At 44.3% G+C, this 17369-nt stretch overlaps 2 protein-coding genes across 7 annotated transcripts in view; one reads left to right on the forward strand and one right to left on the reverse strand.

The window, feature by feature from the left end:
* Positions 1–2048, reverse strand: part of rad51ap1 (RAD51 associated protein 1) — a 43512-nt gene extending 41464 nt beyond the window's left edge. Inside the window, exon 1 of one of the 3 annotated variants that reach the window (XM_078553392.1) lies at positions 1948–2048. In XM_078553392.1, coding sequence (XP_078409518.1) covers positions 1948–1964 — 17 coding nt within the window. In that variant the 5' untranslated portion in view covers positions 1965–2048. The remainder of the gene's footprint in view (positions 1–1947) is intronic. The other 2 variants (XM_078553393.1, XM_078553395.1) reach the window with 2 other exon arrangements.
* Positions 2049–2229: 181 nt separating this feature from the next.
* The window catches only part of ferry3 (FERRY endosomal RAB5 effector complex subunit 3), a 70001-nt gene continuing 54861 nt past the window's right edge, over positions 2230–17369 (forward strand). For 2 of the 4 annotated variants that reach the window (XM_078553396.1, XM_078553399.1), the window contains exon 1: positions 2230–2298. The gene's annotated coding sequence lies outside the window, so the exon portion shown is untranslated. Of the gene's footprint in view, positions 2299–7340; positions 7419–17369 lie in introns of all 4 variants that reach the window. The other 2 variants (XM_078553397.1, XM_078553398.1) reach the window with 2 other exon arrangements.

Consider the following 17369-nt stretch of genomic DNA (forward strand, 5'->3'; position numbering starts at 1 on the left):
CTCAACCCCCACCCCTTCAACCCCGCTTCCGCACACCCTCTCAGCACCAGCCCCTCTTCCCCTACCGCCCACCCCCTGCTCCCACTGAGTGTCCCACTCACCTCCACCCATTTCCCCCTCAAGTCTCCCCGACCCTGCACCCATCGCCTCCTGCCCTCCCCAACCCAGTCACCCCCTGCAACCCATTTCCCCCTCCTTCCCCACACCCTTCACCCATCAGCCTCAAGCCCCCACCATCCCCCCTGATCCCCCGTGTTCCCCGAACTCCCCACTAACCACTAGTGGTCCCCGCTGTACCCTGCCAAAACCCTGCAGTCTTCCCCTTCCCCATCAATGCCCCCATCTTACCCCTTCCCCCCAACCAACCACCCCACTCTTCACCCTGATGCCCCCTCTCCCGACACCCTCTCCCCCTGACCTCCTACACCCTCTTCCCCTAACGCCCACACCCCCAACTCCCAACCCCTCTCCCTACACCCTGACCGCACCACCTCTCTCCCTGACCCCCAGCCCCTCTCCCCCCCATCCCCTCGAACCTCACCCCTGACCCCTTCACCCCCTCCCACCCCTTCCCCACCCCCACCCTTCAACTCCTTCCCCTCCTCCACCCCTTCAACTCCTTCCCCTCCCCACCCCTTCAACCCCTTCCCCTCCCCCACCCCTTCAACCCCTTCCCCCACCCCCACCCTTCAACTCCTTCCCCACCCCTACCCTTCAACTCCTTCCCCACCCCCTCAACTCCTTCCCCACCCCCACCCCTTACCCTCCCCCACCCCTTCACCCATCTCCTCCCCACCCCTTCTCCCCCTGACCACCCTCTAATCCCGCCCCCGCCCCTCCCCAGACCCCCACCTCCCCTCCGCAGACCCCCACCTTCTTCTCCTCCCCAGACCACCACCCACACTCTCCCCCCACAGATCCCAACCACCATCCTGTCCCCGTCTCCTCCCCACCCCATCTCCACGTCTCCTCCCCACCCCATCTCCACGTCTCCTACCCACCCCCCTCACCCCATCTCCTTCCCAGACCCCTACCCCCCTCCTCCCCAGACCCCAACCTCCACTCTCCTCCCAAACCCCTCAGAACCCTACCCCACACCACCCCCCACCTCCTCCCCACCCCCTCACATCCCCCCTCCTCTCCCCCACCCCCCCCTCTCCTCCCCACCAACCCCCCATCTCCTCTCCCCCCCACCCCTCCCACTCCTCCCCCACCTCCCCATCCCACCCCCTCTCCTCCCCCACCTCCCCATCCCACCCCCTCCCTCCCCCCCCCCTCCCCACCCCCTCCCCTCCCCCACCTCCCCACCCCCTCTCCTCCCCCCACCTCCCCACCCCCTCTCCTCCCCCCCCACCCCCCCCCCCTCCTCCCCCCCCCACCCCCCCCCCTCCCCCCCCCCCCTCCTCCCCCCCCACCCCCCCCTCCTCCCCCCCCACCCCCCCCCCTCCCCCCCCCCACCCCCCCCCTCCTCCCCCCCCACCCCCCCCCTCCTCCCCCCCCCACCCCCCCCTCCTCCCCCCCCACCCCCCCTCTCTCCTCCCCCCCCACCCCCCCTCTCTCCTCCCCCCCCACCCCCCCTCTCTCCTCCCCCCCCACCCCCCCTCTCTCCTCCCCCCCACCCCCCCATCCCCCCCTCCCCCCCCACCCCCCCATCCCCCCTCCCCCCCCATCCCCCCTCCCCCCCCATCCCCCCATCCCCCCTCCCCCCCCATCCCCCCATCCCCCCCTCCCCCCCCTCCCCCCCATTCCCCCCCCCTCCCCCCCATTCCCCCCCCTCCCCCCCATTCCCCCCCCCCCTCCCCCCCCATCCCCCCCCCCCTCCCCATCCCCCTCTCCCTCCCCCCTCCCCTCCCCCCTCCCCTCTCTCCTCCCCCTCCCCACCCCTGTCTCTCCTCCTTTCCCAAGTTCTCCACTCTTCCCCTTATTCTCCGAGTTAAATTTACGAACCTTGCCGGCCTGGCCATTACACTATGATTAACAAGAATTCAGGTTCTGCAGCAAATTGAAAATAAACCGACCCGCGCTCCCGCCACCCTCACATCAGCTCCCAGCCGCACTTTCGCCACTCCAGCTAAACCCCTTTACCATCGGCAGAATTGCAGAATCAAGACAGAGAACCTTTCAAATAATACTGAGACACATTTGTTTCAAAACAGCCGAGTTTTATGTTTCAGCTTTTATATTTTTAGGTTGTTGTTCAGCGAATCTGCCTTTGAACGCTATAGTTTATTTTTTTTAGAGAATCGGTAGCAGCTGGTTCCTGCTTAGAGAAAGCGTTGGACAGGGTATCAGCTACAGGTAATGGTCAGATTTATTAATTGTTACCTCGATAAGGGTGAATATGTTTTGCTCCATACATAAGGAGAGGAATATAATATATGGAGAGTTTTTAAAGGTCTCAACTAGCACTAGTCTGTGTTTTGGTTGTTATCAGTTGATATTCAGATGAGTTGCTGAAGTTTTCTCTCCCTGTCAAGCAGTTCCCACTTCAGAGACCACTCTTCAGGACTTGCACCTCTCTCTTCCTTCCCACGACATGTGTTATAAATAAGTACATTGACAACAGGAAGAATTGTGGAGGGCAGGGCTGCTTTGAGACCAGAATGTGTGGCTGTTCTTTCCCATACTAGAAAAGAGACTGTTGATTTAGTTTTTTCCCCATTGTCCATGGATTAGTTCCTCCTTGCTGTCATTCTGCAACTTCTCTCCCATTCTCCCCCTGAGCTTGACAATGCACACTTCCTGTCTTCTTCACCCCTCTCCATCCAATTTCTGACCATTTAACTGCATATCCATGTCCAACATGGCTGGCGCACCTCTAATAATGTTGTTTGCTACAGCCCTTATGTGGTCACTTCCCCAAGGATCAAAGACAAGCCATTTTGTTTTCCTCCTCTGCACACTGCCTATTGGCGACATTGTCCACAAGCATTGAATCAATTTTCCTATGTATAAGAACTAGGAGCAGGAGTAGGCAATTTAGCCTTTTGAGCCTGCCCTGCCATTCATTATGATCATGACTGATCTCATTTTGGCCTCAACTCCAATTTCCCACCCTCTCCCCATAACCTTTCAACCCATTACTAATTAAAAATCTGTTTATCTCCGGATGCGTCCGGGCATCCACTGCACTCTGAGGTAGTGAATTGCACAGATTCACAACCCTTTGAGAAAAGTAATTCCTCCTCATCTCTGATTTAAATCTACCACCCCTTAGCCTATGGCCTCTCGTTCTAGAATGCCCCAGAAGGGGAAACATCCGCTCCACATCTACTATGTATCCTCAGAACTTTACCTGCCTACTACTTCCCCTCATCCTGACAACTACCAGTATGATGTTAGACTGACTCTTTGACTATGTCAGAGTTTTTCTCCAGTTGAATTTGTTTCCCACCAACACCTCCACACCCTTGGTGCTGACCCCCTCACGATCCATAACTTGTCTCTCGGGTCAAAAAAGCCTTCATATGCTGTTCAATAGAGCTAAGTTTCAAAATCCATATTCTACCCATCACTAATTCACTCCACTTTTACAACATTGTTTGGCTCTGCTTCTGCCTAGTCTTGCTTAAGTATATCTTTGTCAAACTCAACTTTTGCTGCACCCTCCTTAAAGTCCAAGATACCAAAAATTATGTTGGCCACACCAAGCCTGCTTGGCAAGTATCAGTTGAATGGCCAATCTAAGCTGGTTTGCTCATCCGCAACGAATTGCATTTGAAATGTTGACCTTGTTTACCAATCCCTTCATGCTCTTCCTGTTCCATACTCCTGAAACTTTCTCCAACCTTGTATGCTCTTTTGTGTTCCCTAGTACTCTGACTCATAAGTACAACAAAAAGGATGGTAGCGAAAGAAACAGGGAAATAGGAATGGATTAAATAACTCCAACTGAAATGATAGCAATGACACAGAGACCTGATGGGCTGGATGACCTCTCTCTGTGCTGTAATTACTATACATTAAATACAGGGTTGTACAGCACCTGGACTAAGATACTGGCAGGCAGGGAAATTGTCACTTTTTAATGTAACAGTTGTTGACAAATAACAAAAATCACAGCACAAAATAAAACTGACCCCATTAAAGTGGCAGTTATTGGGAATGATTGCAAAACTGTACTCTACTCCTTGATATAAACCACTAATTAAGATATTATGAAGGTCCCATTAGATTGGAAGATAGCAAATGTAACTCCATTATTCAAAAAGGGAGGGAGACAGAAAGTGGGAAACTACTGGCCAGTTAGCTTAACATCTGTCGTAGGGAAAATGTTAGAAGCTATTATTAAAGAAGTTATAGCAAGGCAATTGGATAAGCTCAAGGTCATCAGGCAGAGTTAACATGGTTTTGTGAAAGGGAAATTGTGTTTAACCAACTTATTGGAGTTCTTTGAGGAAGTAACATGCGCCGTAGGTAAAGGGGAACCGGTGGATGTACTGTACTCAGATTCCAGAAGCCATTCGATAAAGTGCCACATCAAAGGTTACTGCAGAAAATAAAAGCTCATGGTGTAAGAGTAACATATTGGCATGGATAGAAGATTGGCTGGCTAACAGGAAGCAGAGAGGAGGCATCAATGGGTCTTTTTCAGGTTGGCAAGACATAATGAGTGTCGTGCCACAGGGATCAGTACTGGGACCTCAACTGTTTATAATTTATACAAATGACTTGGATGAAGGGATGGTTGCCTAATTTGCTGATGAAACAAAAATAGTAGGAAAGTTGTGAAGAGGATATAAGGAGGCTGCAATCAGATATAGATAGGCTAAGTGAAGCGATATAGTAGGCAAAGATCTGGCAGATAGAGTTTAATGTGGGAAAATGTGAAATTGTCCATTTTGACAGGAAGAATAAAAGAGAGTCATATTATCTGAGAGATTGCAGAGCTCTGAGGTGCAGAGGGATCTGGGTGTCCTAGTGCATGAATGACAAATGGCTAGTATGCAAGTACAGCAAGTAATTAGGAAAGCTAATAGAATGTTATCACTTATTGCAAGGGGAATTGAATACAAAAGTAGGGCTGTTATGCTTCAGTTATACAGAGTACTAGTGAGACCACATCTGGAGTACTGTGTACAGCATTCGTCACCTTATTTAAGGAAGTATGTAAATGCATTGGAAGCAGTTCAGAGAAGGTTTACCAGACTAATACCTGGAATGGTTGGGTTGTGTTATGAGAAAAGTTTGGACAGACTAGGCTTATATCTGCTGGAGTTTAGAAAAGTAAGAAGTGACTTGATTGAAACGTATAAGATCCTGAGGGGCCTTGACAGGGTGGATATGGAGAGGATGTTTCCGCTTGTGGAAGAATCTAAAACTAGGGGTCACTGTTTAAAAATAATGGGTTGCCTATTTAAAACAGAGATGAGGTGAAATTTTTTCACTCAGAGGGTCAGAGTCTTTGGAACTCTCTTCCTGAAAAGGTGGTGGAAGCAGAGTCTTTGAATATTTTTAAGGCAGATGTGGATAGATTCTTTGTAAGCAAGGGGGTTATCGGTGGTAGGTGGGATGCAAATTTCAGGCTCCTATCAGATCAGCCACGACCTTATTAAATGATAGAGCAGACTCGAGGGGCTGAATGGCCTATTCCTGCTCCTTGTTCGTATGAAAACTATATTAAAAAATCTAATATAGTCATACCTAGGAATCCATTAATTCTCTATTCTTGAAATAAATTAGATCTCTCTGAGGTACAGCTTTAATCCTGCAGTAATGGTTTAGGTGGCGATACCTATTTCTTCAACAGACCCACAGGGTCAAAGGAATATTCCTCCAGCTGTTGTAAATTTCTCTAAGCCATCTATTAAAAACAGATTTGAAAACATGAATGACATCTATTATCATTCACATGATTCTTATTAAGTTACTGTGAATCATAATGCCCGTAACTTCTGTACTCTCTTGCGTTGGATTTTGGGGGTACCCCAAAGATACGCTGGGGAATCCCTCTGGGATGATCCAAGGTAAGGGTTTGCATGGCAATTGCCCAGAAGTGCAAACTTCCTCTTCACAGTTGCGCTGCGCTGGGAACCATCTGAAAATGCATTTTAAATTGCAAACTTCAGATGGGTCCGCCAGGGTTACACCAATAGTTACTCAGAAAAGGGTAGAAGAATTAAAACCTCTTCTAACTTCTGAGTAACTATTGTAAAGACCCAGACCGACTTTATGGGACTCCTCTGACACCCCAGGACCTCAGACTCCTCCCCAGCTCTCAGAGCCCCGCACACCACCACCCAATGGAACCCCCGGGCCTCCAACTGACCTCCGCCCCTCACATCAGACGCCCCCACCCCCCCGACCTCAGAACCCCCCATCCCCCTTGACCTCCGACACCCGCCACCCCCCCGACCTCTGACACCCCCACCCTCCGACCTCCAACACCCGCAGCCCGCTGATCTCCAATACCCCAGAACTCCCGCCCACCCTCCCAGACCTCGGACCCCTCAAAACCCACCCCCCAACCCCCCCGGGCCTCAGATCCCTCCTGAGTTCTGACCCCCCCCGAAACCCCCTGACCTCCGCCTTCCAACCCCCCCAACCGCCACGGGCCTCCAACACCCAACCCTTCCCGGACTTCTGCCCCCCCCTGCCTAGACCACCTTAAAGTGCCTTTTAAAAGAGGGCATGGCCTCCTTGAATACGCTAGAGCTAGACTTCACTGGGGCCTGTGAGGAGTCTTTCGATGCAGGCCCCAAGCAGCTCCAGCAAACAGAAGTGGCAAGGTAATTTTCAAGACCAGATAAGTAGGTATTTATTTCTTCTAATTTCTGCGGGCCAGCACTTTCCAGTGCTAGTTGGAAGTTACAGCCCATTATTGTCAATGCAAATTGTATGCTTTTCCATAAACAGCAATTGTATTATACCCAACCTATGCACATTAATCTCATTTGGACTGACCACTGAACTGCTGTCCAATGTTTCCAATGTTTTTTCTTTTCCCTCTTGTTTTTCCCAGTAACTCTGCGGGCAGTCTACTAGTACCTTTCCCAAGGATCTGTGCGGCCCTACATAGTAAATGGGTACATGCTATTTGACTAGTATATTTAGGGTTGCCAAATGTGATGAAATTTATTCTTGAAGATTTCACCACATGACTTGTCCCCATGATCCAGCCATTAAGTCGGCCAGCACATCCATCCTTGTGAAGGTACTGCCTTCCTACACCAATTGGAAAGCAAAAAGACCTCATTACCCAAGAGAATGATGCTTGACTGTCAGTCAAATAGACCTTTTTTTCCATTTTCAGTATTTTTATATTTGGTGAAGAGAAATGTTCAAAGAATTTTTTTTAAACTATCTTTTTTAATACGATAAGAATAATGATTTTTCTCCAGGATTGCAAACAGCAGTGTCCTGGAGATTGATCCTCGATTGCAGACTCCAAGCCAATCTTGGAGAGTTGGCAACCCTAAGTATGTCTTCTGATTGCACCCAGATGTACTTTTCCTTAGCTTGACATATGAGCTTAGCTTGATTGGCACCCCATCTAATACCTTCAACAGCCACACCCTCCACCACTGATGTACAGTGGCAACAATCTTTTCAATCTACAGGATGCACTGCAGCAACTCATCAAAGCTCCTTCAATAGCACCTTTCAAACCCGCGACCTCTACCACCAAGAAGGACAGGGCAGCAGTTGCATGGGAACACCACCACTGCAAGTTCCCCCGCAAGCCCCACACCATCCTGACTTGGAGCTATATCACTGTTCCTTCACTGTCGCTGGGTCAAAATCCTGTAACTCCCTTCCTACACCACATAGACTGCACCGGATCAAGAAGGCAGTTCCCCATCGCCTTCACGAGGGCAGTTAAGGATGGGCAGAAATGGTGGCCTAACCAGTGATACCCACATCCCATGAAAGAATTTTTTAAAAAAAATTCACTTTACAGTAGAAACTCAGGATAGCAGATGGTAGTAGGAACTTTAGCTGATTTAAATTTTTTTTTCCTACTGTCCTTCCTTTTACTCTTGTGACACTTGAGACAAATAGCAGCCTGCCACAAATCAGCTAATTTCAGCACAGGCAAGTATTGTATTTGGGATCTCCTGGTTTACATGGCTCAGTAACATACCTGAAAGCCGAATAAACAGCTGGAGAAGTGACTTGTAAAGATCTTGATTTGGAGTCAAAACAAAAACAGAAACAGAAATACCTGGAAAAACTCAGCAGGTCTGGCAGCATCGGCGGAGAAGAGCACAGTTGACGTTTGGAGTCCTCATGACCCTTCGAAGGGTCATGAGGACTCCAAACGTCAACTGTGCTCTTCTCCGCCGATGCTGCCAGACCTGCTGAGTTTTTCCAGGTATTTCTGTTTCTGTTTTTGTATGGATGTGAGACTTGGACCTTACAGAAGGAGGAGACCAACTTACTAAATAGCTTTGAAATGTGGGTTTGGAAGAGAATGGAAAAGATCTACTGGACAGAAAAAGTCACATGATGAAGTCTTTGGAGATTGAATGAGCAAAGAGATTTGTTAAACGTAATTGGAAAAGGCAGAGAGACTGGGTAGCGCACATCTTAAGGGGAAACAGACTTGTAAGAGACATTATGGAGGGAAGATTTCAAGGAAGAACAGAAAGGAAGACGGTATCAATGTTGGATGGCTTAAAAATTGAAGCAAGTTATTGGCAAATGAAAAGACTGGCACAGGATAGAGAGACATGGAAGGGCTACTATGAGCCAAGGACCTGCCTTCAGGCAGAGCACACTTGACAATGATGGTGAAAGAAAGTGTGTCAGAAACTTAAATTGAAGCTGAAATGTGATGGACAAAAACAACTGTGATGCCTCGGTGTGACATGAAAACTAGTTACCAGACATTGCTTCCTTTTTGTGATAATGGTGGCTCTCCCACTGTCACAGACAGAATTTATGTGCTAATTTTTATTGCCTGTGATCACTATGTTTGTATGTAAAGGATATATATTTTCTTACCTTCAGAGTGGTTGTCCCAATTTAATAATTCAAGCAGCCAGCTTTTGTGAGATTATTATTATTATTATTATTATTATAATTATTTATTATCACATGCTTGCCCTGGGCCTGGATGTTTAAATCGTGACATCTCACTCAACTCGCACACAACCATACCTACAAAGCCTAGATACAGATGAGGTTAAAACAATACAATCACAATTTATGATTGTCTCATTCCCTTTCATGGCAGACCTGTAGTTTCTTAGATGAATAAGTGCCTTAGTTGAAGTGAAGGTCTTATAAAGCAGAGGATTCTTAGTAAGCTGTGAGGCTTCTTGTAGTCAAATTTCCAGGATTTTGTTTCTCAGGTGAACTCGAAGTTTGAACAGGTTGGGGGAAAGTCCTCCCATGTTCAAGGTATTGCCGTTTATTACCTTGGCTGTGAAGATGACTCGCAGCTGGTTCGATGGCTTTCTGGTGGAACTCTGTCTGCAGAACAGTTTCTTGCTGTTATTTTAAAATCAGACAATAAAATGGTTTCTTCACCATGTGACTTGTTCAAGTTCAAAGTTCTTTTTCCAAAATGGGGTAGTGGTGTTGATTACATATCCCGTGTTGAGGTTTGACACCTTGAAATTCACCTGGTCTAGTTTGGATGAGGGACCATCATAATACAATGAAAGATTGATGGGATTCATTCACATTCGTCTAACACACATTGTGTTTCAATGTTTCTTTTGTCCATGGTGAAACAGAAGGATGGGCCAACTGGAATACTGCAGTTCTTCTGTTGATTGTCCATCCTTAAAATGATTTGTGAATTCCTGGATGGCTGTGAATGCCCATATTTAATTAGGTAGTTGCTTGAGACTCGGGATTGTCCAGAGTTCAAAATGCCAAAAATCACATGATTTGCAGCAGCCATTTTAATAGTCTGTTTGTGTTCAAAATTTTAAAGTATTGACTTAAAGTTAATGGTATACTGGAATATGACACAATGTTGTTGCCTGTAGGAGAATGTGCTGCTTTACAGGTGCAAGGGGATATCACAGAGAATATAATGGCATATATTACATGTCGAAAGAGTTGTTGGTCAAAAGTATATAAGCATGAATGCAAAGTAGATTAATTGTTCTTGGAAAATTTATATGGAAATTGACATGAAGCTTATTTAATAGCAAAATTAGATTAAATTACATGTACAATGGTAAATCTATGTACCTGAAGGTCTTTTGTTCTTTTGCAGGTAGGGTTGCAGCCTTAGTACCTCCTTTGCTAGGTATACTAGAAACAGGTCCTAGTGTTTTTGTGTCCCTGCCCTCCTCACCAGGTGCCATAATCTCTGTGATGTCCTATTTGTATTCCCAATTTCTAAAGCATTTTTTCCCCTTTGTTTCCTTTGGACCCTCATCCATGCTTTAATAATGTCTGGACTTGACTATTCCAACACACATCTCCCACATCCTACCCTCGGTAAGCTTGAGGTCATCTGCTGTCTGTGTCTTAACTCGCAGCAAATCCTGTTCCCCTATCAATCCTCCGCTCATTGACCTACATTGCCAAGCAACATCTTAAATTTGAAATTTGCATTGTTGTTTTCAAGTCCCCCCATGGCCTTGCTTGTTTATGTAATTTCCTCCAATTCCACAAGCCTTCGAGATATTTGCGCTTCTCTGATTCTGGCTGCTTGTGTATTCCTAACCATAATTGCTCCCTCATTGGTGGCTGTGCCTTCGGTTGCCTGAGCTCTGGAATTCCTTCCTGACTCCTCTCTGCCTCGCTAACTCATTTTCCTCCTTTAAATCATTTCTTAAATCCTACCTCTTTGACCAAGCATTTGGTCATCTGACCTAATATCTCCTTATGTGACTTAGCGTCATACTTTGTTGTGTAATGTTCCTGTGAAGTACTTTGGGATGTTACATTGTGTTAAGGGTGCTATTTAAATATGTTTTGTTGTTGTTGTGTCTCCTTTTTTTCTTCTTGCACATTTTTTTCTCATTGTGATATAATTTCTGTTTTGTTCTATGCTTAACATTCCATTCAAAGGATGATATCTGCTAATTCAGTACTCTTTCAGTAGCACACTCAAGTGTTAGCATAGCTTATATGTTCAAGTCTTGAATTGCAGCTTTATTTTCTGCCTCAAAGGGCAAAAAATGCTACTAACCTAGCCAAGCTGACAGATTTTTGAAAAAGACACTGATTATTGTACTTTAAAACAGGGTAAACAAGATTAGAATTCTGTTTTGTCTGGCCTACTATTTTTGTGGAATTGTAGCATTTAGATTTATTAAGCATAATTTCATCACTGAATCAGCAAGATTAAAGTTTTTGTAAGTGTCCTCTACAAACAAAAACTATGTTCCAATGCTAACATATCTAAGTTCTAACAATTAACCCTGATTGCTTAAGGAATTTATGCAAATGGGCAATGTCATACCTTAGACCAGCTTCAGAAAGGTGAAAAAAATCCAATTAATTGCATTGCAGTTAACAGCAGGAAAATTATTCTGCATATACTGTCAAATATGATGATAAATTTATATAAGAGATCCAGAAACAGCCATTGTGGAGTATATTCACTCTCCAAGTTTCAGACTTTTTTCCAATTAGAAACAAGCCTTTCAGCAAATATTTCTTCCAATAGACTTTTGAGATCGTCCTACGTGTTTAAAGCTACATTCTCTTGAAATATTATCCTATCTTGTGTAATAAGTTAAATCAAATGCAAAATACTGCAAGTGTTGAAAATCTGAAATAAAAACGGAAAATGATGGGAATACTCAGCAGGCCTGACAGCACCTGTGAAGAGAGAAACAGAGTTAATGTTTCAGGTCTGCGACCTTGCAAACGAACTCTGATCATACACGAGAAGGAAAATGGAAAGCAATGAAGATGAACAAGGTAGAAACAACAAACGGAAATCCCATTGGAGAGAGATAGATAACGCCTTCAAGGTGGGCATTCCTGGAAGAGAAGTCACAGTTAAACACGAACATCAAAGCAAAATACTGCAGATGCTGGAACTCTGAAATGAAAACAGAAAATGGTGGAAATACTCAGCAGGTCTGGCAGCATCTGTGGAGTGAGAAACAGAGTTAACCTTCAGGTTCCTCAGAATTAATACCTGTATCAAGATTCTGAAAATGTTTATTTAAGATTTTGTAATATTGTGAAATACCCATGGACATGATAAGAGGTAAAAACACATTAGCCCAGATTTTGCAGTCAGCAGTGGAGCAGCAGTGTATGCTGCTGACTGCACAGGAAAATACAAACTTATCTGGTTTGTTGGCCGCAGTGAGAACTTCCAATTCTTGCTGCAGCATGATCCAAAGTCAAAAGGATCTGCGAGACCTAGTAACGTCATGCATTGCCAGCAAAGCCATGGCTCCCCAATAATATCACTAGCTGAAAGCACGGCCCTTGAGGTTAGTCTCCAGCTCAAAGGTGTGTGGTGAAAGAGGCTTTGTTCAGGCTGTTACACAAAATTTTAAGGTACTGCTTCCCAATTTTATTTATATTGAATAATTCTGAGATACAACCTATTGTCACCACTGATCTAAAAGAAGGATCATCAAAAAATATCATAAACATTGAAAATAGGAGCAGGAGTAGGTCATTTAGCCCTTCGCGCCTGCTCCACTATTCAATATGATCATGGCTGATCCTCTATCTCAACGCCATACTCCCGCTCTCCCTATACCCCTTGACACCTTTAGAGTCCAGAAATCTATCTGTTTCCTTCTTAAATATATCCAGTGACTTGGCCTCCACAGCCTTCTATGGTAGAGAATTCTAGAGGTTCACCACCCTCTAAGTGAAGAAGGTTCTCCTCATCTCAGCCCTAAATGGCCTACCCTACATCCTGAGACTGCAACCCCTTATTCTAGACCCTTCAGCCAACATAACATGTAGAGTCAGTCTTGTCTGGTATTCTGCTGCAGTGAGTATTTTTTAAAAAAATTGTTTAACCTTGTCCTTTATTGATATCTTTTTCTGCTCTTCCCACCTTCACATTGCTCTTCTTTAACTCTGAAGGTGGGAATGTCTGGTTTGTGGATTTTGTAGTCATTCTGAATGCAGCCTTTGATGAGGCAGTCAGGAGGACAGTGTAGGTTATGCCTCTCATTCCTTCCTACATTCCCAGCTTCCTGTTACATCACTGCAAGTTGATGTATCTAGCAGCCTGGACAGCAGAATCAATAATAAAAAAATAGTATCAGATCCTATGCTGAATGCAGACGTCCAGGTTTCCTACCTTGAAAGTTTGTGTTCTACAACAAAATCTACTGAACCACATGAAAGATTCAGGGCTCATTGAAGGAGAAATAACAATCACAGTATGTACACTTTAAGGGCAGATTTATTTCTTTCCCATTTACAATTGCAAAAGAGAACTTCAGGCACAAATCATTTACTTCCTCTGATCATACCATTGTTTTTTTTCCATTCTACCACTTTGTATCATGTATCCAAGGAGGAAAGCAATGGCCTTTTCCTGTGGTAACAAGTGAGTGAAGGTACACAAACATGAGAGTGAGCAGTTTGGTTTGCTATTTTATAGCCTCCCTATGGAGAAGCGCCTTGCTTTCTCTCACTCACTTTCTTCCCAATACTGGGGAGAATAATAATAACTAAATCTTTCATGTCTCCTAATAGCTTAATAGCAAAACACTCTATTTCCTTTCATGTTCTGTTTTTAATTCCAATGCAAATTGTTACAATTGTTATGTTTTTGGACTGTGTCTTTAATTGAAGGAAAATCAAGGGGTCGTGTGACCTGTTCTGAAGTCTGTTTGATAGCGAGCCTGGGTGGTTTGATTGTTAGAGATAAAAGGGGGCCCAGATTCTTTTACTGGGAAGAAGGTGCAGGATGTTTACATTTGGTAACAAGGACAGCGGCCTGTGTGCTAACAGTGGATAGACTATGGCCAGAATGTTGCCGTTGCATGCGGGGGCAGGCCCGACATGCTGATGCGTAAAATGACGTGCGATGAGGCCGGGTATACATCCCAATGTCATCGTGCGTTATTTTGATATTTTGTTGGGCGGGCGCACGCCAGAGGTGGCTGGGTGCCCACCAAATTGTCAACAGCCTATTAAGGCCATTAAAAAAGCAATTAAAGTAGTTAACCACGCTACCCGTCCAACCTTAAGGTTGTAGGGCAGGTGAAGAGCCCAAGTGGTCTTCGCGTTTTTCAGGAAACCTCATCCGTGGGCGGGATGAAGTTTCCTGAAGGTTTTATAAAATAATTAATTAAATTTTGCAAAATTCACAAACATGTCCCAGCTCATGTGACACTGTCACATGATGGGACATGTTTAAATAATTTTTAACTTCCTTTATTCAAAGGTTTTATTATGAATTTAATCTCCCTGAGGTAGCTTGCTGCGCTTTTTCGTGCGCACGTGCGAAAGAGCGCAGGCCCTGACTCTCCCTCCTCTCCCCGCCCGCACAGGTAGAGCTGAGCACTACAGAACATGTATTACGCTGGACAGGCCTTAATTGGCCCGCCCATGTAAAATGGCAGCGCGCAGCCGATCGCGGGTGATGATTGGTTCCCCGCCCGCTCCTGCCCAGCCCGCCCGATGTAAGTAAGATTCAGCCTTATGAGTGACAGAAAAGTTAGAATATCGGGTTGTAAACAGTTGTGCTTTAAACTGTCCATTTACTTCCAAGATAAAAGTGAGTTGGTGTCTCGAGCATAGCTAATCAGTATTTCTACCTAGATTCAAGGCCCATAAGATTCACATCACCATGGAGAGGGGCTTTGAGAGGGAAGGGTCTAAGATATCCCTGAAAACTCTCAGACAGAAGAGGGAGAGCAGCAATAGGCAGCAAGACGTTGGTTCACCATTCAGGAATGTGGGTAGGATCTCGCAGGCGAATTGAAAAACCCAACCTTTTGAGGAGTTAAAACTAGGCTCGAAGATTCATCTAGCTTGTGCTAGAGAGAGAATCTCCAGGGAGAAACCTCGCTGTGAAAGACAGTTCTGGGTTTAAAAGTTCCCAGGCTGAGAAAAGAAAAGAGCAGAAGTAAGCCCTTGAGAGCTAAGAATCACCTTGGACTGGTTCTGGGAAAATTGAATGACTACTTAAAGGACAATGTAAAGTGTTTCTGTGAAGTATGTTTTTGGTTGTGTCAAAAGAAGCAGGGGAATATTCTGTTAGTGGTTTAAAGTATAAGTTGCCTACAAAGTATTTGGACAATAGTGCATTTAGTCTTTTGTTACAGACAAAATCTTAAAACGTGAAATCTGTGTTAATCTTTCAACTAACTGGAAGTTTGAATTTCTTTTTAAAAGTTATTGTTCTCTATGGGAATCATTTAAATTGGTAAAAATTTGATCTTAGATGGGAAGTACATACTGATTTATGCATCTTTACAATCATAAGTTCACTGCATCAGCACACATTTGTATACTACATAATGATAGTCAGCTTGAGGCATAGTCACATTTCAAAAGACCCCATTGTTTGGAAATATTTAGCACATTTCGATTTATTTGTGGTGCAGTGTTTTGGGTTACAGGGCTCATTAATTTATAGTGTGGTATCTCCCGAACAGGCTCTGCTCCTACTAATATCAGTTTTAAAAATTAGTCATGAAAATCATTGTAACTTGTGGGATATCAGCTCAAATTGTCAAATTACAGATCCCAGCGGCTTTACAGAGCGTTTCAGTGGGATCATTAGCGTATGCTTCTCCGGAGTCCATTGAGGCGCATTGCAACTTCTGGTTTTCGGCAGCGTATGCACGCCAGAAGTTGCTGTGCCATTGCGACCCTCAATAAAAGTGAACCTCTCAGTGTTCATCTCTATTGGGGCTGCAATATCTGGGCCATTGTCAAAAATCTTAAATAAAAACAGATTATGGAAATACACAGCATGTCAGTCAGCATCTACAATAGAGGATATGACGTTTTGGGTGTATATCCTTCATCAGCATGTTTACAAACTTACTATTTGTTTTTTCTGTCATTTAGGCCAGGATTTTACTTAAATATTTTAATTATTCAGGCAAAACTTGAAATCAAAACCCTGATGTTTAAACTGCTATTTTAAAATTTTTGGAAATATTTATAAATTGTGGTAATCAAGTTTGTATGGAGTGGATGCATCTGTGCAATTTATAAACATGATGTACTGATTTTGAAATAGTTGCTTAAGGTTCAGACATCAGCATAGCTAGGTGTAGATAGTATATGCACATGTATACACTTTTTATCCCCTAAGAAAGCAAATCATCAGTTGAATTACAAGTTTGTCCTGCAACAACTACTTTACAGCCCCAAAGGATCTGGCCAGGAAATTATTGTGCTTCATTTACTGACTTCATAGCTAGTTCTGGATGCATTGGCTATCAAACAGATTTTTGTTCTGCAAGTGAGAATTCCTGGTCCCACGGTAAATGAGGAATTCCCACAGCCAGCACAGAGTCCCAGAATAAAACAGCAACATAAAGTACTTACTTCGCATAAGATTGGCAGTAAGGTACACATCATGGGGTAAAGTGCCTCTGTGGGAAGAGGAGAGAACTGAGGGAAAGATAGAATCATGGAATGTTACATTTGTATTGGGAAAGATAGAATCATGGAATGTTACATTTGTATGAACAGGCCAGTCAACCACACATGTTTCTCCGCATATTTTCATTTCACCACATGAAACTATTTTGAAGAAGAGCAGGGGAGCTATCTCCAATGTCCTGGCCAAAATTTACCCCACCACCAACATCACTAAAGAAAAAGATGGTCATTATCACATTTCTGTTTGTGGAGCCTTACTATGCACAAATTTGCTGCCTTGTTTCCCTATATTACAACAGTGACAAAATTTCAGAAGTACTTAATGGCTATTATATGCTTTGCTGCATCCTCAGATCATGAAAAGGACCACATTAATGCATATCTTTCTTTTACTATAGCAAGAAAATAAGAAGCTAATGATGTAACACAATATAAATAAAATTCATTTTCTCCCACCTTGATTATAATGACAAATTGCAAGGTGTGGCAAGTTCTCAACATTACAAATGTATTTCCTCTCTTAAAGAAACATAATACTTTTGAATAGACTTGAGATCATTATAAATGTTTTGTTAAAAGAATAAATGTCTTGAATAAGAACATTTCTACATCCTCCTAGTCTCATGATGCTTGCTGTCTGTCGAGACTTTAAAATAGATGGATTTTCTTTTAAACTGTCTTGTAAATTTATACTATAAGTGGCAAAAATATATATATTTTTCTTCATTCCACATCCTTCATAAACCATATGAAACAACCTGGCTTGATGAGACCTGAGAAAATCTGCACCATGTATATTAACACACGACAAGCAGATTAGCAAGATCACATATGGGATCCTACTCCTGTATTGTATAAACCCCTAGGACCTGTATATTGTGCAGCTTAATTTTCATGCAACCAAA

Source organism: Cetorhinus maximus, chromosome 12 (genome assembly GCF_964194155.1).
Source record: "Cetorhinus maximus chromosome 12, sCetMax3.hap1.1, whole genome shotgun sequence".
Lineage (NCBI taxonomy): Eukaryota > Metazoa > Chordata > Chondrichthyes > Lamniformes > Cetorhinidae > Cetorhinus > Cetorhinus maximus.